The following is a 26171-nucleotide window of genomic DNA, read 5'->3' on the forward strand; positions in this document are numbered from 1 at the left end:
TTATGTACAGCATACAGTAACAGTAAAAAAATACAAACTATTATTTGGGTTATAAATTCTAATTTTAGACCCTATGTAAATATCACTGCAAACAAAAGTCCTTTACCAATTCCCCAGACTGCTCTGACCAATGGGCATTACTGTTTCAGATTTACTTTGGAAAAATGCTGACATTCAGACAAGCCATGTCAGAGAAGCAGATAACACACTTTCCTTCAAAGTAATCTGTCTGCAGCTTTCTAATGGTAGGAATTCTGATTTTTCTAACAGATAAGTCAGTATTGTACTGACAGGAATGTTGTATTTAGCCACTTCAGGTTCAGTTCAAATCTAACAGGAAATGTAATTGAACCCTGTCCTGACAGAACCATGTTTAAAAGCCTTTGTCTTCAATAATGTCTAGTAATACCTTTCCTAGCACTAACTGTACCTGATGCTCTTGAATTATAAATAAGCCCTGACGAGAATCTGCTCTTCATTTTCATTCTGACAGTAGACTCACAACATTGTCCGCACAGCAAAGTATTGCATAAATGAAAGCTTTCTTGCTGAAAATGTCATTTGGAAACTCTTTGGGTGCCCCAAGAGGCTACTTTCCATTAGGCCATGTATTGAAAAAGGCTCAAGTGAGCTATGATCTCTTGCTTCACATGCAACAGCTACTCTTAAAGGTTATTGGGGTCCTGTAAGGGTGTATGCTAGTCAAGAGATGTTGCCTGTCCTTCACAGAACTAGGAGAACAAAGCTCTACTGTTGCTTTTGGTCTGGACTACAATCTCAAAAGTGGTGGACAACTGTGTTTGAAGGTGTTTGCTCCAGGTCTCTTCAGAGTTTCAGGGATGAGTCAATTGACATTTCAAACTAATTATATAAAGGAATACCAATAGCGCTCTTTAATATTTTAAACATCCCTGAATTCATAAACAAAAATAGTTGTTTATGGAAGTGTCATTTTAATCACACAGCCCCAAGCAAAAGGACTTTATGTGAATAATAAAAGGGAATTTTCCATGTCTGTTTATTGAAAATGTGTAGTCTGTACTTGCACTTATGGATAAACCATTAGACACTCTTTGCATAACTATGAATATACAGTTAATAACTACTCAAGTCTTTGATAAGTAAAACTGCAACAGAAATCCAAAACTGCCTAGACACTAATAAAGATTACTGCAGATTGCTTAATCTAGAGAAGTCCTGAACTACAGTATGCAGTCAAAGCTGATACCCTGGCTTCCTTCAAATAACACATGGATGCTATTCTGAAATTAGCTCTTAGCAAAGCCAGATATCCTAATGTCCTCCTTTTGTTTGTCACTTTTTTACAGAAACAAGTAACACAACTCTGTTTCAATTTATATTTTAAATAGCTGATTTATGCAGCCTTTATTAGTATTGTGTGTGAATCATAATATATTACTTCATAGTTACATTTTGTTTTATCTCATAAATGCCTGTGCATGTCATGGGGATTTATTAACCGTACTGTTAATTAGTTTGTAGAGTCTATTGAAAACATTTAGGCATCTTTGGTTTTACACTGTACAATCACATGCAACAACTACTTTAAAATTAAACTTCAATTAAGGGGTTAATCATACTGTATATTTGATACAGTGTGTTTAAAGTATAGTAGGTAAGTACTGTACAAGAAATAGTTTTAAAAATTACAGATAACGTTTATAAGATATCTCATACAATATTCATTAAAAGTTTCAATGATTATTGTCTGTGAGGTTCATCAAAAGTCTCTTGATTAGCACAGAAATCAATTTTTGTTTCAATCACACGAGTAGTCAGTGTTCCAAGAAAGGCTTCCTTTTCTTGATCAGGAGGACTCCCACCTCCTGGTTTTTATTACAGCTGAGCTCTTTACTTAAACCAATCCTTAAATGAATCACAACTTTGCTGGTTTAGAAACTTTGCAAGTTTTTTTTTCCTATTCAAGGGCTGGAGATACTGAGGTATTTCAGAAATGCAGTAGTTAAATGCAATAGTCTCATATGTGTTTATAAACTGAAAACAACAATTTTGATTAAACCTGTACTATTATTAGGTAATAATAAAGCAAATTTAAGATATTGTCTTTAATAGCAGCGTCTCAAAGAGCTTAGCTTTCTGCTAAGGACTAATTATTTAATTAGAAGCTCATGTGGGAGAAAAACCAGCAGGTACATGGGGTGCCCGGAGCAGGATTAGGTACCTCTATTCTAATACATTCACATTCATGAAAGCAGGTATTGATAGTCGATGGTATTGGGACACTCCTCCAACACCTTCATTGTTCAGAAAGCAATGCTGGACTTTCCACCAGGGGGTGCCAACACACGTTTTGATGATTGTGGGGGACTGGAGCTACTTCCAGCCACATCACCTGGTCAAACGGTAAAAGAAAGAGCAGCGTGAAATAACGTTTTAAAAGATGCACACTGTGTGGTAGATTTGATAATTTGTTTGCTAACTGTCTCATTCATTTCAACTGTTGAAGCAGAGGAGATATCTCTTACATCCACAATTGCATTGGCTCATTTTACAGTATAAAAAAGTGGTCAGCTCAGATACCACAATTTAAACGTATACAAAAACACGGCTGTCGACTATTCCTGTATGGACTGTATGTGTTCTACAATTCTTGAATAATACAGTAACTCATTATACTGTAGCAAGTGGTCTTATCTATAATAATTTAAGATGGGGTCAGTCATGTCTACATTTCCACAAGCACGTTTATAAAAATATTTGAGGAAACTATTCTTTTAAATAATTTTGGGATTCCTTGCATTTGTACTTTGATTTGGGGCAACTTTACCCCAAAGATGAAGGCTTTCTACTTATGTATTAGGTCGTAAATATACAGAAATAAGGACCAACCTTGGGGGTTCAAGGTTCAGATCTTTCATTTTGTTTCTTGGATTTGAGCAAGAAATGCAGGAGGCTGTAGTGTAGTAAGTTCAATAAAATGTTTCTCAGAAACTCAAAAGGTCTCGCGGCCTAATGAAGAGAACACAAGCACCTGCAAATGTCTATGTGGCTTGGTGTAGGTCTCTCCCTGCATGTCTGGGACTCTTATTCTGTGAAGTCACTGAGATAACCTCCCCATCATAAGGGTCTCTCTCTACAGCCTTGGGCAGTGCCACCTGAAAGTCAAGGAAAAACGCAAGTGGTTAAGTTAACTGAAATTCAATTTACTCTATTTTAGCAACAACAAGAAAAGCATGACCTGTAAACAAAATGTAGATTCACAAGTAACTCTGCTCACTGAAAGAAGGCGGATCAAAAAGGTCTCTGTATGAAATAGAGGAAAGCAAATCAATTTTAGATGCAGAAAATAACTTTTTTGTTTAGATGACTCATTTGCATTTCTAGCCAAACGGAATTATTAAATGACACAGTAATGCCAAACTAAGAGGTTTGTATCTATAGTATCTGCAGTCGATATTTGAATATTTGTATGCAATATCCTTGTAAGCCTTACTCCTGAATCTGATTTGAGAGTCCATTAAATGTATTAGCCACTGTTACTCTAACAATCTGTTATACTGTAAGTAAAAAGTACTGGACCTCCAGTTATTGGCAAAATGCCTCATTTTCTGTTTTTTTAATTTTGGCCACGAGTTAATTCTGATGGAAATGAAGGATTGAAAGTACCTGTGCCCAAGTTAACTCTTCAGTGAAAGAGATTTGCTGCTGAACTCTGTATCATTACTTCTCCTTATTCCCTGCGATCCAATTTTGTCAGATTATGTCTGATTTTTGAGTTCTCTTGTTACGTCTGGTCTCCCTTGGTACAGTACTTCATTAAAAGAGAAGATTAGGTTTTGTGTCTTGGCTTCCATTCACTTCCATCCAGAAGGTCTTTGGATCTGTCTGCTTTCCTTCTTCTCTCTTCCCTCTGTCTCTTTGCATTCTGAATTAATGAAGGCCGCACCACTACTCAAGCAGCTTTCTTATGACTCTCCACTCTTTCTCACACTAAATCTTGCCAAACCAAGGCTCATGTTCATCATTATACATCTGTCCTCTTCTAACTTGCCAGCAGCTAGTATATCACATGCAACTCACAACTGAAGCTAAGCTGGTGTGATCCTACCCAGTAACTCAATGGGAGACCTTCCTGGGAAAAACTAAGTTTGCTGCCGGAAGAAGTGTTAATGAGGCCAGTAGGGGGTGCTCACCGTGCTGCCTGTGTGGTCCTAATGCCCTAGTATAGTGACCTAGGGACACTGTACTGTAAAAAGGTGCCGTCCTTTAGATGAGACTTAAAACCGAGGTCCTGACACTCTGTGGTTATTAAAAATCCCAGTGTGTTTCTTGAAAAGAGTAGAAATGTTACCACAGTGTCCTGGCCAATTTTCCCATTGGCCTTTACCAGTCTTGGCCTGCTAATAATTCCTATTTATGAAATGGCATCATCACTCTGTTTTTCTTCTCCTCACTGATAGCTGGTGTGTGGTGAGTGTACTGTGAACACTATAGCAGATGTTGCATCATTGAGGCATGGGATACACATTGGTGGTGGAAGGGGGTACTCATTATCTGTGATTAAAAGTGGAGTGTCCAGAAATGTGCTATAAAAATATACAAATTAATATTTCTAGCTTCGTTTTGTTTGAACTTTAATGTTATTCTCAATTCCACTTTCTCTTACTCTTATCAAGATAAATCTCCTTCCCTGGTGCTATCTTTTTGTTTGGGTCTGGATAATATTTCCAAAACCTGTTCTTTTTGTCACTACAGATTCTTCTTAGTCTTTAGTTGAGGCACTGCGTCTGTCTAGACAGCAGTACAGTAACTCTCTCCTGGCAGGCCTGCCTGCTTCAACCATCTGTTCTCTTCAGGACAAACAATTTTGTGGTTCATATCTCTGTTTATTTCTCTTATGGAGATCCTAGGTACTACTAAGGAACCAGGACAGACACTAAATTATGTAATGGACCCAAAAGTTAGGGTGTCACAGCCTGGGAGGGGGGCGGGGGGCGGGGGGGTTGATGGCTCACTGCACCTCATGGTCAACACAGGCTGGCACAGTGCAAGCCTGAAGTGAGACTGTCCAGGGATCTGTGCCAAGACTCCAGGAGCAGTGACTGCCTCGGGTTGAAGGGCAATCCAACAGGATCGCCCAAGATGCAGGAACTGGAAAGCACAGGGAACAGGGAGAGCTTTGTTCCAGGTTGCAGTGCAGGGAGGAGTGGTCTGGCACCAAAGCCAATCGAGACAGTCATCCACAATTCGCGTCTGTCCCGAGCTGAAACGAGCGCATGCTCCTTGGGGAGTCTTTTCCTTCAGACCAGACCATTGCGGGCCGTCGGGGTGGAGACGAGCCACAGACCGGGCTGAGAGAGCTGTCTGTTGAGATCTGGGTCCATGGCAGGGTCCCGACTTTCAAATCACGGACAGCAGCCTGGAGAAGCCCTGGGCAGCACAGCAGCGGGCAGACTCCCAGACAGAGGGCAAGAGAATGGGAAACCAAGAAAAGGACGGACTCCGCTGGGAAGCCAGAAGGCGGCTCAGTAGTACAGTGTGAAGAACGTCAATCCCGCGTTAAATACCCCAGAGCACCTGCTGCCATGAGGATTCGCACAACAGTCAGGTGCTGTGCATTAGCTGTCTACATGGCAGTCAAGGCAGAGTGGAGGCGTGGCCACCGGCCACTAGAACTGCGACAGTGTGATGCAGCGGGAGCAGTGCCACAGAGGGGCAGTGTTGAACCAGCCCACTGTTATCACTGCTGCTGGTGTCATTGTATTTCGCACAACTGCATTTTCTGTTACAATCGGTCTTTCTTTTCTTTGCATTGTTTCTCGCACTTTGCAAGTTCCTTTTCAGCACTATATAAATAACTGCTGATTTGTTTTCTGGTCTCAAAATGTGCTTTATGCAAGTGCAAGGCATTATGGCAAATCTACATGAATAATAAAATGATTCTTAAGACTGGATCCATGAGGAACTTTCAAAAACAAAACTGTCAAAATTTATTTTCCTGTGTCACTCAAGAACTATTTTTCTCTCAATTTGATCTTTTTATCTATTCAAGTCAATATTATTCCTTTAGATGGAAAACAGGTAGAAAAGAAAGACAGAAAAAAAGGGAAGAATGAACAATCTACAATGTTATTTTTAAAGCAAAAAATATATTTTTAGAAATAAAACCCCTCAGACAATTGATGGAATTTTCTCATTTTCCTTTAAACTGTATGTCTCTTGAGAATGCTCTCAGACGCAAGTGCTCTGATCTAATTTTAGAAGGGAACATCAGTAGAAACACAACGATATTCACTGCAATGAAACACGTATTAGTTAATGAACTGGTGGTGAAATCGCAGAATTAACGGCCACAGACAGAATACAGATCACAGAGAACGAGCGCTGCTGTGAACTGATAACAATCCACATGTATCACAGATAGCAACCCCTACCTCCGTACGAATGAGCAGAAATTCTGATAAGATCATAAAAGCATGCCCTGGGTCTCACCTGGTCTCTCTGTTTCACACGTTTGTAGACATAGTCAGGGAAGGGCCTGCAAGGAATGAACTTCCCTTCTCCACGGACAGCCTGCAAGACCCCATGCTCATAGACCACTTTCCCCCTGGAGACTGTCACCACTGGCAGTCCATGGCACACCATGCCTTCAAAGATGTTATAATCCACTGCATGGTGATGGGTTTTTGCAGAAATCGTCCTGAAAATGGAAATCTATTTGGACGCATATCAGTTTTGATGTTCTATCAATATTATTCTGAATGGGAAAAATATATTTAAAAGCAAACTGTACAGTACATACATATAAACAGTACAAACAGAAAAAAAATACATTAACCTTATCTGCTGATGAAGAAGTTCGTTCTTAGATTTTAAATGTTTAGAACCCACAAATCTTTTGAATTCACACCCATGAATTGTTTCTTTATTGCTCATACTATGATACTATATGATTCTGTAAAAGGAAATCTCTTTTTGTATATAGTTTGACCTTCCTAACAATCCTATTAATTCAAAGGGGAAAACATTATCTCTGTTCTCCACTTGAGCTGTTGTGTAGTGGGGCTACTAGGGCATAAAGTCTACCAAACATCACCCAGATGGGCGCTGCACTTCAGTGATAGATGAGCTGGGTCTTCTGTAAGTCAACACCTTTGAGATTCTTTGGAATGAAAAGCATGGTACTGTATAAATGGGAGGAATTAATTAGCAGCAGTAGTAACCCATAATTATTTTTTTGCATCAAACTATTGTTTTGCATCATGAACTCATATTCAAAATTTTAAAACTTTCCATGGATTTTAAAGGCCTACAGATGTCCATAAACATTCTGATATGTTCTAGCAAACTGCTGAAATCACTAAAATATAATTTTCCCAGAGGATCAATAAACCTTTCTGATGTTCCATCAGCTGTTCCAAGGTTAAATGTATTTTTCAGATTTGTTTAAGAATATAGGATTCATTTACATACAGTAATGACACAATAATTTTAAAAAACTTTAAATTGCTCCATACAGTACAATATATTGTCCATCATCTCATCTTAAAAGCTTCTGCAGCAGCAATCATTTTAATTAAATATATAAACATATGCTATGTATATTTATATACTCTTATATATGATAAATATACAGTAATGTAAAAAATATATACTGAATATATAATATTCAGCCACTTTAGCCTGTTTGGGTGTTCATAGCTAATTGATCCAATGATCTCATTCAACAGTCTCCTGAAATAAGTCAGAATACCAGCTTTAACAATATGGCTGTGTAGCTTGTTCTAGGCATAAAAGTCCCTTCTTTATGTCCGTATTAAATTATCAGGTCCCTGAATATTCTAATTAATTACATTTTCTTAATATTATGCAGTATATTTGTAATGTAATAGGTTTATTTTATCCTGAAAAGAGAAGAAAGAAAACAGAATGTTCCGGCTACCCACCTGAACTACTTCAACATATTTTTAATGTATGTAATATGTATATTAATCATGTCTTTGCAAAATCTGGTTGGCTTTCTCATTTCTGATGTGGTACAGCAGCAAAGCTGTTTTGTGTACAGCAGAATTGTGCTTTGAACTCTTAAGTCTATAAATTGAAAGATTTACAGACTTAATCTGTATTACAGATTAACTTGTAATACACTGACACTTCAAATCCATCCCAAACATGTTTGACAGATTAAGGTACAGTAGGTAAAAACCCTGAAGAAGTCAGTTGGGCAGTTAAATGGTTGGGTGTTTTTTGTAAAACTAATTATTTTCTTACCATTCCTAACAAAACACCAATGATAATAAATAACTCCAACTATTATATTCAGGAACCTTTCCAAAAGGCATAAGCAAATTTATTTCAGGAAGACTAATATAGCAATTGTGCAAAAGGTTGTTTCAGTCCAGTTATTGTTTAAAAGACTTAAAAGGAAAAATAAACGGCGATGGGAAAAATTGCATACAAATTCAACATAAATGGTAATTGACTCAAAGAATTCATTATAACTTTAATTAAACTGGCTGTAATCCTTGCTGTAGGTATACTGTAAGAATGCAATGATAACATTCGCTACTAAAACTAAAAAGCCTGACAGACATCCAGTTTTTACCTCAAACCACAGATACTGGCAAAAAATTGAATTAGGTGAGGCTGAGTAATAGAAAAAGAACACTCGTTATTGCCAGAACACACATAAAAAATTCACAAAATATTCAAATGGAATGCCTGTAAGCCATGCTTACACAAGAACTCAAATCATATTAATGATAACTTGATTTGCTTTGAGTTTTCCAGGTTTCTTGCTCCCTGCTATGCATCAGCAATTTCTCCTTTGCCTTCAGGGATCTAGCCCAGATTCTATAGGAAAACAAGCAGCGCAGCCTGTATTACATAAATCGGGTTTGTTAACTTCCAACACTCAGAACAGCTTTTTTTTGCATTGTTTGCAATGGTTGCAATACAAAAAAAAAACATTACCGAATTTACCAAATTTGACTGAACTGTTTGCATGTGTGTACTGTACATGAGGTAAATAGCTTAAAGGAATGGTTAGAATTGGACGGCACTTGCCTTGTTTCTGTCATGAGCTTTGGACACTTTGTCAACATTCATTACTGCATGTCAAACAAAGAGATCATAAATATTTTAAAATCTCTGCTAGAATGTAATACGAAAGTAAGTCTATACTGACAGGTCAGAAACATTTAATGATTTTCCTGTCACTGTTGACTCAGAGTGGCAACATATTTTTCACCTGATGTCACATGGGATGAACAAATATTTTTTAATATTTTTTATGAACTTATTCCCTAATCATTTCATGTTCTTTCACTTCCTATAAATCCATTCCAACCTCGCACTGCCTCACTGGGCTGCTGACAAATGTCAAACCTGTCAAAGCATTAGATTCACTCTCTCCTTTATGAGAGAAAACTGAACAAACATGCAAAGCAAAGCAAGAAGTTTAGTGATCTGAATTAAAGTGAATCCTGTAAAATAAAAATCTGAATTGGTGTTGTGTTTGTGTTAGGTTAGCATAAGCAACAATACAACCAAGTGAGCCCAACATAGAAACATCTTGTTCATATTCTGCAAGTATGCCTCATACACATGAGCATAAAAACAGAAAGTGTTTTCTTAAACATATGACTCCAAGCTGTCATTATACTATTATAAATAATTAAAAATGTCATTTATTAATAAATCATGCAGAGGCTAACCACATATGTGAATCTTTTTTCTTTTTTCTTGGATTACACTGACAGGAATAACCAGATAGGAATTAAAGCTTCTTGCATTAATCCAAAAAATCATAATTTAAACGTATTTACAGAAATGGAATTTTGCTTTAAATCAACCTTTATATATCCTGAATCCAGTCCCAATCACCATTAGACACAGCAGTGAGCAGTGCTGCATTATTCAAGCTGTGGGCACCCTCTACTGTTTAGCATTTAAATAACTTTATTTAGTCTGCTTCTGTGCAATGAAATGATGTGTTCCGCAGATTTTGCATGTATTTTGGGTTTTAGTGTACTCTACTGTGAATGTCTAGACCGACTATCAATTTTAAAATATTAAGATAAGCAGGACAAACTCTCTGCTCTAATAATGTTTTAGACTCTGTCTATCTTTAAGGAAACAAAAATCGTCATTACAACTTCACTTGGTTTTGCATTAACATTAAGTAGCTGAGTACATCCCAAGTGAAAGGAAGTCTTCTTTCCTAATCAAACAATCAAGAACTGAATTTATCAGCTAGTATGTAAGTATGTTAGTAAGCATGAAGTAGCCTATTAAGGCAAAAATGAGAAAAATGTAAACATACATTTACACAACAACTAGAAATACTACAATTACGAACAAATTGTTCACTCAAAGAAGGTCCAAAGTTCAGCCATGTTGTACATACACTTGAACACATTATTTGAAACATAAAATATTGTGATTGACCAATAAGTATTTAAAATAAGAGCTTAAGGCCTAATCCAACCCACTCAGTATTGTAGTGTCAAGATAGAAAATCCAATTAAATATTCAACAAAATTTCTTCTTAAATTTAGTCAAAACAAAATGATTTGAAAAAAACAGCATATTACCTTTTAGCAGCTGGGTCCCACACCACCACATCAGCATCAGAGCCTTTGGCAATTCTGCCTTTTCTGGGATAAAGGTTAAAAATCTTTGCTGCATTGGTGCTGGTGACAGCTACAAATCGGTTTTCATCCATTTTACCAGCATGCTGAGGAAAGAAATGAAACACAGTATATGGGGAGTTTGAACATCTTTGAATTCTTATTACATTGCAATGGACTACTGCACAAAAGGTCAGTGTTTCAAAGATATGCAGTTACAGTTGGAGGTCTTTACGTTTTGCTGTCTAAAAACAATTTTAAACTATGCGTCCAGTCTGTTGAGGTATTTCAATGTAATGCTAGTAAGTACTTTCAGTGTGGCACAGAAATCACCCTGAACATTTTAAAAAACTAATATGCCATACAGTATGCTTTTACTGTATATTAATGGTGTTATCTTCAGCATTTTTTATTTCTTTAACTAAAATATATTAAGCTAGTTGTAATCAACAATGATACTGTATAAGGAAAAACTTTTTTTTATTTTTAACAGAAAGTTACATTTTTAAAAACAAAGGTTCCTTTTGAACTGTCAATTGACTTTCTGATTTAATTCCACACCGTTTAAAGAATAATTAAAAAATATCACTTTTCTAAATATAATAAAATACTATTCTAAACATCCATAAATTCAGAAAGGGCAAACAGTTTTGTGCACTTTATTTTAGCATACTTGTTATTTTCAACATTCTAGTATTACTCTATGAAGGCATTTCTTGAGTTAATCTCACTGGAATGTGTTTTTAGGGTCTACTTAATGTACATAAAGAAAGCTTTCTCTATCAAGTCTGAGCACTAGAAATAGCTCTCTGTCTGAAATCTACCACCAAAAGGTTTAAAATTCACAATTCAAAGCTTGATTCTTTGAAAAGAGTCCATTTTGCTGAAATGACAATTTTAAGGGGAAAAAGGCTGTTGTATGTCTTTGCTTTAAATGAACAAAAATCAGGTTTTAAAATAAATCATTGTCCCCTTCTGGGAGCACTGACTTGTAAAAGATTTAAATTTGTCTTGTATGTGAAATGGGAGGATTGGAATTCACCAAATAGTCAGCTCTTCCTGTTTCTACACTGTTAACAAATACAGTATGTACCATTTACATTTAAAAATAACTCTTTAACTCTTCTCTAAATGTAAAATTAATTAAAGTGATACCGTTAATTATAGTTTGCTACATATTGCACTTCATCGTGTTTTTAAGCAAACTTTGAGCAAAAACTCTTTATTTTTATGTTTATTCTTTATAATGTAATGTGATGCTAACAATACCATTCATCAGTCCAGCTTTCTTGACCAGTCTGCTTTCAAAGATATTTATTTCTTTTGAATTCACCCTAACAAATACTCTGATCTTTCACAGTATATTGTAAGATCTAGTTTATCTTGGTTTATATCTAATACTGTGAATGTCCTATGACATTCTCCTCACACTTGAGTTGAAGTAATTCAGTTTTCAAATGAACACAGCAAGTCAGGGGGACCTGGGATTTCACCTTCTCTTCCCCACATGCTTTCCTGCACAGGACATACCTGTACAAAAAGCAGCCAAGCCCACTACTCCAGAAAGCCACAGGAGACTTCAACACTCCTAGGAGTAGCATTTTCCAGTATAAAACCTGCTACAAAACCTATGAATCTACAGTAGGACTTAAATTATATGAAATAATTTTTTAACCACCAGTGTGGAAGCCACATTTGAGGAAGTTTAGCTTCTCCAACATTTAAAGTACTGTATTATGGTAATTATTTAATAAAATAATGGATACTCCTTTTAACAAGGTAGAAAACTACCTTGTTGCATATTCAGTAACCGATTATAACTAAACTTTTATATATACATTATACAAACCTTCCCCTTTTTTAAAATAGTTTACCAGTTAATTTACTTTTCACAGAATGCAACTGGGTAACAACAAAGTCTGAATATTCTGCTCTTCTTGTTTTTCCTAAACCTTATTTTCCTTGAACATTCCTTGATGTGTGTCCTAGGCCATGCCGGCATGAATTAAGACCCCTTTTACTACGGTGAAAAAGAGAATGATGTATTTGACAGGAGATGCTGTACAGTATGCTATTTTGCTGCCTTAAGGGTTAGGTGTAGTAGCTTTTCCTATTTATTTATTCATTCACATTTTGCAGATTAGAAAAGGGCATATTGCATTACTATATCTTTTAAATAGACTTCTTTAACTCAATATTAGAAAGGATGATGACCACCAAGTTACTTTCTTCCTATTCTAAATCATAATAATTCCTAACGTCATTTCCTCCTCCTTTACATCTTCAACTTTATTGCCACCCCTTGGTTGACCCCTGCCTCTGAACGGGAGTCACAGCCTCCTTGTTTAGGGCCATGGGCTTGGCACTCAACCTAATGGATTAAGCCAAATCTCGCTATACCTAAATACTCAATAAACTCATGTAATTATTGGGTGTTTTGTGACACAAAGCCAGCATATAGGAGAAAGTTTGAGGTTGCATTTTAGCTTCAAGGCTATTTAAACTACTTAGTACAATAAGAAAGTAATGTTCCCAGAAAACTGTTGATGTAAAACAGAGCCTTCATTGTTGACATTTTGAGAAATCTGTTTGCAGCTCTCTAGTCAGAGTAATTTTAATGAAAAACAAAAGAAACTAAAGCAGGAAAAATCTAAGTCAATCAGTATCTGAAAATATTTCTCCCCTTCATGATAATTTGCATTGATAGCATTGCTCAGGTTGAGAGACACTTAGAAAGATAAAATACTGCATATTTATCTGATGAATATGACTAAATTCCCACAATGACAATGTGCCTTACACATCCCCTTAACCACTTCCCTTTTTCTGTTCTCAAAAAAGCAGTTCACAAAAGGACTAACACTACCTCAAATACAGTCACGCAACATATGAAAACACCTCAATCTGTCAGACTACTGAAATAACATTTTACCATTAACCCTTAAAAGTAGGAAGGATCTTCACAAAGGGAATGAATGTGCCTTGCTGCTCTGAAGAACCATTGTTTAATAATAAACTCTTAGAAGGGAGTATTATTAATAATTATATTATTACTCTTAGAATAGTATTGACAGAATTTAAAAATCTGAAGTGTTATTTCTGGGGCAAATACATCTTACCACGCCGTTTTCCCATATAACTGACATACGGTCTTCTACTCCGTTCACTCCGTTGGGGATTTTGGTGAAGTCATCTTTTCCCAGTGCTTTCTGGCAGATATTGAAGGTGCAGTTGTCTGTGCCAGTCACACTTAGGTCATCGCTATAAGAGAAAGGAACAACAGGTCCTTCACACATTCAAAAAACGAAACTGCAGGAATCATTTTACTTGCAGAAAATCAAAATAACTGTGATGTAGCCGCATATGTGTATAAAGAGTTTGTTCAAAGAAGAAGTACCATAGGGTAAAAGGATATACCACAAATTAATTATGTTGAAACAGATTCCAGAAAGTCACACCAGCCCTATTTACTGTAGGAGCCAATATTAGAAGATACTCAGGATATTCAGCAAACATTGTCCGGACAATCTCAGACTCTCTAGCCACTTTTCTCCACCAGAACCATCGTTTGAATCTGGATGTTGTTGTGCAGATGCTCAAGATAAACATGTTTATAGACATGCTGGTATAAGAAAAAAATGATAGGGTAGACTAATGATCTCAAGTGAAAAGTAAACAGAAAAACTGTTTTTGATGCAGAGCCTTCTTCAGCAGGCTTCTTTTCAGCCAGGTATTAAGCACTAGTTGTTCATTTCATGATCTAGTCTAGCATGTATGAAACAGTACTTCTAATGCGAGCAACAGCTACTTTATATGGTTTTTCTAAAAGTCAGGACTGATTGTTAGCATTGTTGATTCATAACTCAGTTACTGTAACTGAGCACACAAATTCCTGTTAAAGGTGGGGTGAAAAATGCCACTGTTCCGGAGTCAAGATGTAAGCATGTCAGCCCCTAACTTGGCGAGGAGGTCCATGAGGTATCCGGGTGTAGTCGGATCCGGTCTCAGTGGAGGGCCCATAACAAAGCCCGCTGCATGAGCCCAGTCCCTGTTCCAGTAATGAGTGCCATCTGTGCCCAGGCCTGCAGCGATTGGCTCTCCAAACACGATCCTTCCTGTCAAACATGACACAGCACAGCCTTCATCATTAGCAGTGGAAAAAAAAAGAGGAACAACTTTTTCATCCAATTGCAATAGGAAGGTTTTTTTTTAGCTTTTTTAATATTTGAAACCTTAATTTTCAGAGAGTCATTTCAGACCTTCGATAGAGCAAATGCAAGCTCCTCTAATGAATCCTCTCCATCAGTTAGGCCTACACAGTTAACTGATTCTCACCCTCAATATGATTATGTGAGGGATCACAAAGCCTGAGAAATTAGGCACTGCACTGAAAATGTTCAATAAAAGTGGTTGAAAATAGAGACCTGTTAACCTGTTATAGTACTGGGATAATGTTCTATTTATTAAACATCTCAATCACAATTCAGCCCATTTATTTCACCTCATTAGTTTAATCCAGCTGTTTCATGAAAGAAGCCAGTGTATCAGAACACCATGGCAAGTCCAACGATAGACTTCATCACTGTCTTTCAGTGTTAAATTAATTTTAAATACACAAATCTCCACATTGTCTTCTCTGTTCAAAACTTTTAAACTTAAAAAATTCTGCGTCTTTACCTTGTCAGAATAGGGTATTCCTTTCACCCCAGGAATATATCGGGTGGTTCTCCTCTAGACTGATTCCAGAGTAATAAAATCTTTGTTGTAATATCTTGACCAAAATTGTACACAATGTTCTAAACAAAGTCTAACTAGGAAAATTATGTACATATTAATAGCATGAATAATTCATATCTTGTCACTAGCCTCTGCCAGTAGGCACGAGTATATCATTTTTATGCCATTTTCTGAGGGCACTGTGCACAGATTCTCTCTGTCTCTAACATAAGGTACAGCCCACATTCCCCTAGACTGTCAGACAGCAGAGGATGCCTAAGAAACAGGCAGCAGAAATCAGCAGATGTAGTGGGCAAACAGACCAGACAAAGATAAAACTCCATGAATGATGTAAAAAACAGCATGAATGCAGTTAAATTGTCAATACGGTTCTAAGGTTCATAAGAGGAAAGCATGGTGGCAGAGTGGTTAGCACTGCTGCCTTGTAGGCCTGGAGACTGGGGTTCAGTTACTGGACTGCATGGAGTTTGTACAGTACAGTATGTTCTCCCTGCATTCACATCCAGTAGGTTTCCTCCAGGTGCTCCAGTTTCCACCCACAGCCCAAAGGCATACTGGTAGGTTAACTGGTGTGAGTGTGTGTGTCTGTGTGTGCCCTGCAATGGACTTGTCTTCATCGTGGATAGGCTCTGGCTCCCCTTACAAAAAACTGTAACAGATTCCTCTAGAACAATATGCAGTGTCCGTTATTTTTTTAAGCAGTCTGAAATTTGCCACATAAATCATCTCATTACACCTGCTCCGGCACTGGACCATGGCTGAGGAATGAGTTTACCCAAATGAGCTGATAACTCTTTCTGTTTGCACAGTGTAATAGCTCAGGTTTTTACAGTTTGATTGACCCAACGGAATTCAAGATTCTTCTGCATTTCAGCCTTGATTATCCGCACAGAATCTTTCAACCGCACCACTACAGCCTGCAGTGAACTATGTCGTCTGTGACAGACTAAGAAATGATTATCTGTTTTTCAGCTTCACCTTGAATAGCCAGATGGCCCATTGAAAGTAATCAATACTATAACGACATAAATACCAACAATTACTTTAAACTGTGCTGCTTCCAGCTGTTTCTAAGCTAGTACTGATTACTGGCAGTGGGCTATCCAGCGATTTAAGTTGAAGGTGAGTATAAATCTGGATATTGTACATTGTTCTTAATGAAAAATAAGGTAATTGTTCTGATTTAACTAAATGTATCAACCCCTTAAAGAATGTTGTTAACTCTACAGGCACTAGTCCCTGTCAAATTTTGTCCCGTCTGTCGCTCCTTCAAGTTTACCTTGTCTGCGCGCATTAGCAACCACTTTTGCAGCGGACTTGCTCATCACATGAACCACATACAGGGGGCAGTTGACCGAGTGTGCGATGGTAATGGCCCGTTGTGTGGCTTCAGCCTCCACCTCCTCAGGGCGGCACAGCTCGTGTCCTTCTGGGCCTCTGATGCCCAGTGCCAGCATCTTCTTGGCCTCCTAAAATAATAAGGATACATTTGATATACAGCATTTAAAGGTGACTTCTCACACCTGCAATGGAAAAAAAAAACAAATTCACAAGATAAACAAAATGGAAATACACAATGAGAGGAAACAGTAGATTGGGGTACTGAATACAGTTGGAGAAAGGGGGCACAGTAACAGAACCAGTTAAGTAAAGGTCCTTCTAAGAAGGTTTTAAGTCTAGATTTGAAAGGGCTTAGGGAAGGTGTCTCTCTGACAATTAAAATTGAAAATACACATTTTAAAGAAAAGACACATTTACCACAGGGACACAAACTGAGTACTGTCAACCTGGAATTCACAACGGCTTGTTATTTTTTGTTACTGCTTTTGCACACTGTATCACAAAACTGAGTGTGTGCAGCATGAGGCTAAACAAGTAATGCGAGTCTAGAGGTCAATCATTTCTGGTATGATCTTGATTGCCAGCAACTGCTTCATCCACATAAAACTGAGGTACATTTTTACAGACAAAAGAAAACAAGCAAAAAAAATATGCATGCTGATCTCACTAAGATGTGCAAGGAATATATAGTGTATACAAGCAACAAATAGCTAATATTTTGCTTCAGGATATGATATGATGTATTAATTTAATGTTGCAAATTACCCACAAGGAAAGCAAATGCAAGAATTTTACATAAAGTATAACTTGTCCTAGTTACTGTAATTTTTGTCTGCCTAAAATCTTTAAGTTCAAAATAGATGTATATTTTTACTATTACACTTTTGGTTCCCCCTAGTGTTGAGCATACTGTATTACTGGTATTGCTTTAGCCATTAACCAGACGAAATACTTGCAGATGTGGGACAACTCCACGTTAAGCAGATTACATACAGTATATAGTACATAGGGTTTCATGCCATCCATATCTCATACAGGGTGCCAAATGAAAATTCATTGATGGTAAATTAAAAAAACTTAAATATATGTTGATATTTTGACCGTCACATTTTTACTACAATTACTATATAATGCTGCAGTCTGGACCTGGCTAAAATTCAAAGAGCATATTGTGTGTTTTTGACAAAAAGGCAGATATTTTGGACAAAATGGCAGCCGTTAAGAAATCTGTTAGATGTTCGCTCATTTCAGTTCTTTTTGGTGAGCTGAATATGTTTTTGCTTAACATAAAGACCATGCTACAGTATGTGTGCTCCGAGTGCGTGGATATACAGTACTGTAAACTACGTCGTACCGCGATTAGCAATTCTTGCGAGATACTGTAACACAAATGTAAATCGAGAACTGTGCCGCCTAAAACCAATAGATGGCAGTTACTGGCGGAGATGTATTAATTCATTATTAATTATTAATCATTTTGATGAAACAGGTATTAAGAAAATTTTTTCTCTGACAACCGACGGTGCCTCTACCATGGTTGGAAAACAGGGGATTCGTAAACGACATTGTGCATCACATTGGCCACCCCACGGTAATATTTCATTGTATTAGTCATCAGGAAAATCCCTGTGTGAAGTTACTGAATGATAAGCTTAATAATGTGATGACTACAGAAGACAAAACAGTTAATTTTCTTGTTGCGCTCTCTGCCTTGACACAGGCAGTTCCCAACTCTGCAAGGAGCCTGTGATGGGAGAGCTCAGCAAGGGAAAGCAAGGGCAGGGATCACAGTAAATGGCACGACCTGCACATTAATTTTAAATACAATTATATTTTAATATTTTTATTTATAACAATGTACAGTAAGTAGCGCTATTGTTGAAGTAAAAAAAAAAGTATTAATGGCACGCAAATCTGTAAAAAAAAAAAGGGTACGAGCTAACGCTTGACACGCACCTTCTGAAGTGCCTCCAACCCCTGGTCTAGAGTTTCGAGTTCCCTCAAATTCTCTCCACCTCTTTCTCTTCCCTGACCTCAGGTTGGCAGCATCACCTCAACCCTCTGCACTGCACTGTCAGAGAGGACCCCTGGCCACACTATCCCTAGTGCCTTCCAACTCTTATCAATTTACTCGCTCATCTCCTTGAATTCCCCTCCTTTTTCAGTCCCCTGAGGGCCTGAGCTCCCAGTGCCTCTCGAAGTGAGTGTCTTCGAGTCAGGGGATTCCTTCTGCTAATATCCTCTTCCTCCCACCCTCTAAGGGCTCAGCTCCCGGTTGTGAAGCAGTGCCCCTAAATGTGACTCTCTCCCAGTCAGCCTTGCTCCCATGCTGATCCCAGTAGGAGTATCTTGTTAGCCTGGAACCTTCCTTCCGTCTTCACCCCTAAGGGCTTAGTGCCCAGTCACGAGGCAGCGCCTCTCAGTGAGTCAGGGGCGTGCATGTTTTTGGGCATCTTTTTGCATCTGATACAGCTGATCCTCAAAGACCACGATCGCTCATTCTGGAGTTCCCCGTGCAGTCTGGGAGCCCATTCCCTGTACTCTATTAGCCTAGGCTTCTCACAGTTGAAAGAAACACATACATAGTTGAAAAATTGGATAGTGCTGACTGGAACCTATAAACTTGGAATTTTTATTTATCAGACAGTAGGTAGAAGTCAAAATGTTCATCCTTCAAGTGGTTTCTAAATCACACTTTTTGCATCTCACAATAAAACAGAAAAAAAAACGTATAACTGAATGCAGAAAAAACCTATACATCTGAATGGTAACGTGTTGCAGTTCCGAGTATGCATTTGAAATATTTCCAGTCACTGCTCACTACTGCTTACTGTCACTACTGTAACAACAAAGCCTCAAAACCTGTAGTTCAATCTAGAACTGTGATCGGTGGCATTCAATGTTTTGACACCTGTTTGGAATTAGACCACCTACTGTTCTAGACTTTAACTTGGCGACTGAGTTCTTTTAATGACATACAGTACCATGTTGCTTCAAGAATTAACACAACTATAAATAGTCCAAATTGTAGGGGACTCACATGGATATTATATACATTTAATCTCCATGCTTTTTCCCAGGATTCTAAAATGATCATTACACTCTTTATAAGGTCTGAAATTTTCAGTGGAAGAATGCTTCTAATCCTTATTCGTAATAAATGGACCATTATTATGTATTTATTCTGAGCAAGACTAACCAGTCTAGAAATAGCAACCTCACTGCAACACATGGCACATCCTCAGCATAAAAGACCATCATATAAACAAGCATGCAAAATAATGTGCACACTTCTTGTCTGATGTCAATCGGTCCTAATGCAATCAATGAATTCACTACATAAGTTGATCTAGTCTGATGAATTCCTCTTGTGCTGAAGACAGAGTCTATCTTTGACAGTTTCTCTTTTGCCTTGCTAAGTGCCAATTCAGTTTTAGGAAAAAGCATATGCTGCTATTTTACACTATTGCATTAAACAAGTTTATTAAGTATGATGATGGTTATATACAGTGTGTTATGTGATGTAAGCAAAATAAAGACATTGCTGAAGGACTATTTATAGCATAAACCTGAGCAACACAGTTACAAAAATTATTTACTTTTACTCCTGTCTGTTTTTCCTCTTTTGGAATATACTGAGGCTTTATTACCATAACAGAAAATATTCATTATTATATCCACTCACAAAATGATGAGAAGAGTTAAGATACCAGGCAAGAGAAAATCGTTTATATGGTACACGTCTTATGTTAAACTTGTAAATTTCCATCATGACTGGTTTCCATGGAACGTCTTCATCAAAGGGTTAATTTTGAGTATTCATGGTTTGATTAAAAAATATTTAATAAATACATCATTTGTATTCCAGGTTACGATAGGAACAAAGGAAACTGCTTACCTCTGCTATCAGATCTCCATTTTCTGCATGCACCTGAGCAATGGCTCCAAGCTCTTTACATTGTGAAAAAGCAGCATAAAGTTCATGATCAGACAGCATGAACACATCCTTATAGGCCATAAACATTTTGAACGAATTGATGCCTTTTTCTTGGACCAGTGTCTCCATTTCCTTTTTAACCTATGGTGAAATACAAATAAAACTGGTGTAGTTCTTATATAGGAAATTGATTTTTTTCAACCTAAAGCAAACACCTTTACAGCCACCATAGACATTAGACTCATGCTCAACTCTAATGTGATTACACTTAAGTTGTTTTAGCTTGAGTTTATTTTTAAATACTTTTTAAGCTAGGACATATAAATCCTACATTTGTTTCTATAAAAGCACAAGTGTTTAAGTCGGGAAAGGCTAGTCATTCACAGTATATACTAAACCAATAAAAACCAATATAAATATAGCAATAAACTTAATCATTTTGCTTAGCCTAGCTCTAGTCACATTTTCTAGGCATTCAGTTATGTTTGTATGTGTATTAACAAAATCTGTCATACGGTACTGTACATTGCTCCTTAGGCATTACATCATATATTTATTCTAAGGCTAAAACGACTTCAGTACAGCATACAAGTCTGCAGCAATAATGACTTTTCTTAGATAAAATATATTGGTATATGAAAATAAAAACATTTGCCTTTCGTGAGGCATCTGGAACAAAGTAAGCACTTCTCTGAAAAAAACAGAGTAGAGCACAGCTTCAAGGACCAATGAACAGGAAGTTAATATATAGATCACTAGAATGTACAGTATGTCAGTGCTCAAATGTCACAGAACATTCTTGCATATAGGAATTACATATTCAGCTAAACAGAAGGTCTGAGTCTGAGTTTCTGTAATCGTAGCCATTAAGAGGACCTAAATTTTTCAGAAAACAGCTCGTGCTAAAACATTACCCTAACCTAAACATGGCGAGATACAAAGAAATTTCAGAAAAAAATCCGGACAGAGTGTTGCACTATCAAGAACAGAATAGCAAAACTGCTTTGGCAAAATCCAGACCAGTCACACCTGTTGACTAAGATATAGTAATAGTATATAGATATATAATAAATAGATTTATAGATATGCTACAGACTTTGTTAAATCCATTGAAATACCTGTTCACTCCACCATGTGACGGCAACATGAAAGGAGTAGTCACAACAAACTTTGGGATCTGCTAAACTCCTCCACTTGTCATAGGCCTCCAAAAGAGAGGACCCTTTCTGAGGAATGACAAAGTCCAGGATCATTGTAGTGCCTCCAGCCACAGCAGCCTGCAAGCAAAAACACAGCTTCAAATAAGTCACCTGGATTCGTCAGAGGCTCTGATTTTGTTTAACTCCTGGTAGTTTTGACGTTTGATGATTCAATGTCAATCACAATTTTTGCTACAGCTTCCATTACACAGTTCATTTTTTAAGTGGATGACGGGGTGCTGCGGTGGCTCTGTGGCTAAGGATCTGTGCCTGTGGCTGGAAGGTTGCAGGTTCGTATCCTACTCCCTTGGGCTCCTTCACCCCAACTGCTCCAGGGGCGCTGTATTAATGGCTGACCCTGCGCTCTGACCCCAAGCTTCTCTCCCTGTCTGTGGGTCTCATGGAGAGCAAGTTGGGGTATGTGAAAAGACAAATTCCTAATACAAGAAATTGTATATGGCCAATAAAGTGATCTTATCTTATCTCTTAAGGGTGGCAGAGTTGTGCAGTGGTTAACATTGCTGCCTCCCAGTGTTGGAGCCCTGGGTTCAAGACCAGACCTGGGGTGCTATCAGCATGGAGTCCATGTGTTCTTCCTGTGTTTGCGTGGGTTTACTCTGGGTGCTCTGGTTTCCTTCCACGGCCCAAAGAAACATTATGATAGGTTAAGTGGTTTCTGAAAGGACTGGCCCTGGTGTGCGTGTGTGCGTGCCTGTGTGTCTGCCCTGTGATGGACAGGCGTCCTGCCCAGGGTGAAGTCTGCCTTGTCCCAGTGCTTCCTGGGATAGGCTCTGGCATCCCTTTAAAGCAGAAGAGAATAAAGCAGATAGAAAATAGATGGATAGTGTCTGTTTCAGACACAGTAAGTGAACAATCAGCACTAAACACAGACTTGTTTACATTTTTCCAACGTAGAAGCTTATCAAAGAATCAATAAAAACTATTTTCAATTTACATTATTAAATTAACTTTGCTTTTCTTATACACTAAGAAGCATTACAGATTCAATAAACTCTATTAGTTCCAGTACTCATTTGTTGTATTTTCAATACTTAAATACCGTACGGTTGGCTCTAAAATAATTAAATAAGCACCTAATGAATGGTACATTAAGAAGTTATATTTATAATTGTTGCTTTCTCCTTGACCTGCAAATACAAAACATGGTACAGCTCAAGTTTTTTACCCTTATGGGTGTTTCACATTGTTCCAATAGTGAGACAAGGATTAATCACAGTTTGTCTATAACTTGTTACGTTACTATATACTGTATATTCTCAAAGGATTGAAGTCCAGACGCTTAGGTAGAGGAGAGTGCAACCAAATTCCCTTTAAGGGCTACTGATTTTCAACTTTTTCTTAACTGACAAGACAATGTACTACATTTGGATGTATTATATTCACTGGAAAATACAGATTTAAACAAAAATAAGAATTAAGCTATATGTGACAAAGGAATAAATGTTGATTTAAATTATGGAAATGTATGAAGTATAAGGTTCATTTTTGAATATCTGATTTAGGACAACAATAAATTTAAAACGTTGAGTATCAACAAGGTAAATTTACTTTTTGTTGTTCTCTAAGTGTCATATTGGCATATATTTACAGTTCTGTCTAAAGGCTGGTGACGTTCAGTTGCGATTTTATAGTCATCAGTGAAATACTTTGACCAACACTAACATGGGGACAAGCACAAGTTAACACATATCAAATGGCCTCTCTCTTTATTGAATGCAGAAAACTGTAAGGGTCTTTATTCCAGCTTTTTTCCAAGTTTTTCATTTTGATGTTTTGTCTGGACAGCAAAATGGCATACTATTTTAGCCATTAGCATTTAGTAGTCCAAATTTCAATTTTCTTACTAATCTATAAGTCTTTTAATCAGTTATCTTCATTTATCACATATATCATGAGGAGATAACCACAGACAAAAGGTCATTATTTGCGTTGTTCAGCCTGTTCAGCGATCTGAACCACACTTTCACAGTTGAGTATTCTCTGAGCCATGGTATCTATTTTTGCATCTATTCTTACTGTTACAGTTTTAACATTTTTAATTATTAAACATTAGCCTTTTATCAACCTATTTTGAGGTTTTTTTCTAAAATATACGCCAACATGATTTTTTTTTGAAACTAGCTATTTGAATAGCTCTTGCAAAACCTTGACAACTAACATCGGGAAACAATTATCAAGGATTCTGCAAGCACAGGAACAAAAACCTGCTGTAATGAGATTTTAAAGCTTTGGGTGAATGACATGCCATACAGTGTGTGGCACACAGCCTGTAAGTCTACAATCATCGACAGAGAAACCTGATCTGTAATGTGGTACAGCCCATCTCTCTGTCTGATGCCTGTGATGAATGTCACATGATGTTTAGTGATTGAAAGGTGCAGCTGAAACCTATTCACAGTATGGTCAATAACTGATGATTCAGTCATTTCTAGCTGGTCTTTGGGTAAACCATGAAGTTGCGTTCAACTGGTCAAAATGAATCCTGGACAGTGAGATTTCAAGATATGTTCCGTTTCTGAAATCCAAACAGCTGGGTTGTTTGGGAATAAATGTCTGCTAACATATCAGAAAATACATGTTCATGTTTGAGATATGTTCATGTCTGATCAATTTGCAGTGTGCCAAAAAAAACAGGCAGTGTTCTAGGAAAGGAGAAAAAATTAAATAACAAATCATTAGTGAAGTACAGTATAATAAATACTTCCAAGTTCAACTTCCAAGTTAAGTCACTAATCTGAGTGACTTCACAAACACTGAAATGTACCACTGGTGAACTCTGAAACCCTCCAGCAGCATCTCTGAAGTATGTATAGTTCTGTTAGCACATTTCTTTTAAATATATTACTTACTGTACATCTCTGCAAGGTTACTTCAAACATTCATTTCTTCTTTTTAAAGGCTGTGTGTATTACCCTTCTGTTCTTTGAAAGCTACGGCAAGATTGTCCTATCTTAAAATGTTCAAATCATTTCATACAGAAATATGACCCTTCTGAGTAAAATGGAGGAATAAAAAACTGAGGGACACTATAAAAAGTAAGATGAATCTAATCTGGGGGTGATTCAGGGTATTACAACGGCCTCAGAAAAACGCTGTCAAAAACCAGCACATGTTCTGCCTTTGAATCAGTGAAAATGGAGTCAGTGGGAAGCAGGCTTTGTCACTGAAAAACAAATGTAAAAAAAAGTTATTGAGCTTCATTATTTTGCGGTTAGTATTTTGCTTTAGCTGACTATAAATGATGCCTTCAGATTTGTATTCATGGTACACAAAAAATAAAATAACTTGCCAAGTATGAAGCTCTTTTTTCTTGTTTGGTGAGTAGAACACAACAACAACAACAACAACAACAATACCTTTGTTCCAATGTAGAAATCGTCTACTGCTTGGGTGCCCATAAAAACAAATTCCATATGAGTGTGGGTATCAATTCCTCCCGGTATTACAAGTTTGTCTTTAGCGTCGATCACTTTTACTCCATCCGCTACTTGCAGGTTTAAACCAACTTCTTTAATTATACCGTCTTCAATGTAGACGTCACTGATTTGAGAACAATCCTCATTGACAATTTTCCCCCCCTTTATAAGAATTTTATTTTGACTTCCCATTTTGGTTGTAAAATCAAGAGTCCAAAAAATACCTTCTAATATCAGAAATATATACGGATATATTTTCGGCGTTTTAGGAATCGCTTAAATTATGATCGATTTATGCAAGAAAACTCTTTTTACTTCACTTTACAAAAGCGTGCATGGATTTATAATCCAGAGAGCTAACTAAAATCAAAGCAAATAATACTTATTTTATTTTTTTTAATTACAATTCAATTTTGTGTCCTACAAATAATTACTTAACAGCATACATCCAAGATAACCGCGGCACTCGTTCTTTATCTCAGTACGGTATTTTTTTAATTCCAGGTAGGTCCATTTAGGTGCTAGGAGCAATGTGCAATACCTTGATACCCTGGAGCTGTCTTTAAAAATTCTGGCTGAGCTCGATTATGTAAACAGTCCACAGCGACCAAAAACCTTGAAATACTCCGATCTGCCAAGTTCCAACTATCCGCCCCCTGTCAAGAGGTGGATCATTATCAACGCCGGGGTAAAGTTAGCTTGAAGTTCAAAAACAGTTTTGGCACGCCTGTAGAGATTCCACGAAACCTCTTAGAGTTACGAAAACACTTGCTTTGTGTATAAAATACATTGTGAATGCTTTCTCAGCCTTCACTTTGTCGTTTTTATCACATTTTGTTGACCAAGCACGAATATTCTTTCGTCCATATCTTCGCAATGGAAGCGCAGAACGCCTTCAAACCAAACG

The 26171-nt window shown here is 37.3% G+C and overlaps 1 protein-coding gene across 4 annotated transcripts; it reads right to left on the reverse strand.

Annotated features, from left to right (window-relative positions):
* On the reverse strand, positions 1-25899 carry dpys (dihydropyrimidinase). 4 transcript variants are annotated; one of them, XM_015358223.2, is made up of 11 exons: positions 25205-25295; positions 24698-25011; positions 21747-21905; positions 20590-20769; positions 16630-16819; positions 14572-14728; positions 13733-13874; positions 10578-10720; positions 6475-6682; positions 3014-3137; positions 1-2374 (listed from the first exon to the last, which is right to left on the reverse strand). In XM_015358223.2, the coding sequence occupies exons 2-10, from the start codon at positions 24725-24727 to the stop codon at positions 3024-3026; spliced, it is 1323 nt and encodes a 440-aa protein (XP_015213709.2). In that variant the 5' UTR covers positions 24728-25011; positions 25205-25295; the 3' UTR covers positions 1-2374; positions 3014-3023. The 4 variants fall into 4 exon arrangements, with proteins under 4 accessions (XP_015213709.2, XP_006636154.2, XP_015213710.1 ...); XM_006636091.3 differs by lacking the exon at positions 24698-25011 and having other exon boundaries at positions 25205-25880; XM_015358224.2 differs by lacking the exons at positions 1-2374; positions 3014-3137; positions 24698-25011 and having other exon boundaries at positions 6501-6696; positions 25205-25894.
* Positions 25900-26171: the final 272 nt, after the last annotated feature.

Source organism: Lepisosteus oculatus, chromosome 10 (assembly GCF_040954835.1).
Source record: "Lepisosteus oculatus isolate fLepOcu1 chromosome 10, fLepOcu1.hap2, whole genome shotgun sequence".
NCBI lineage: Eukaryota > Metazoa > Chordata > Actinopteri > Semionotiformes > Lepisosteidae > Lepisosteus > Lepisosteus oculatus.

Bases quoted from the DNA above. Each gene is read 5' to 3' on its own strand.
- dpys (XM_006636091.3), bottom strand. From the start codon at position 25,456: ATGGGAAGTCAAAATAAAATTCTTATAAAGGGGGGGAAAATTGTCAAT. The intron at 10,721-13,732 runs GTAAGATGTATT...TTCTTTCCTCAG, and splicing joins TTATATGGGAAAACGGCGTG to CATGCTGGTAAAATGGATGA. The intron at 3,138-6,474 runs GTGAGACCCAGG...CTTGACTTTCAG, and splicing joins GTGTGAAACAGAGAGACCAG to GTGGCACTGCCCAAGGCTGT.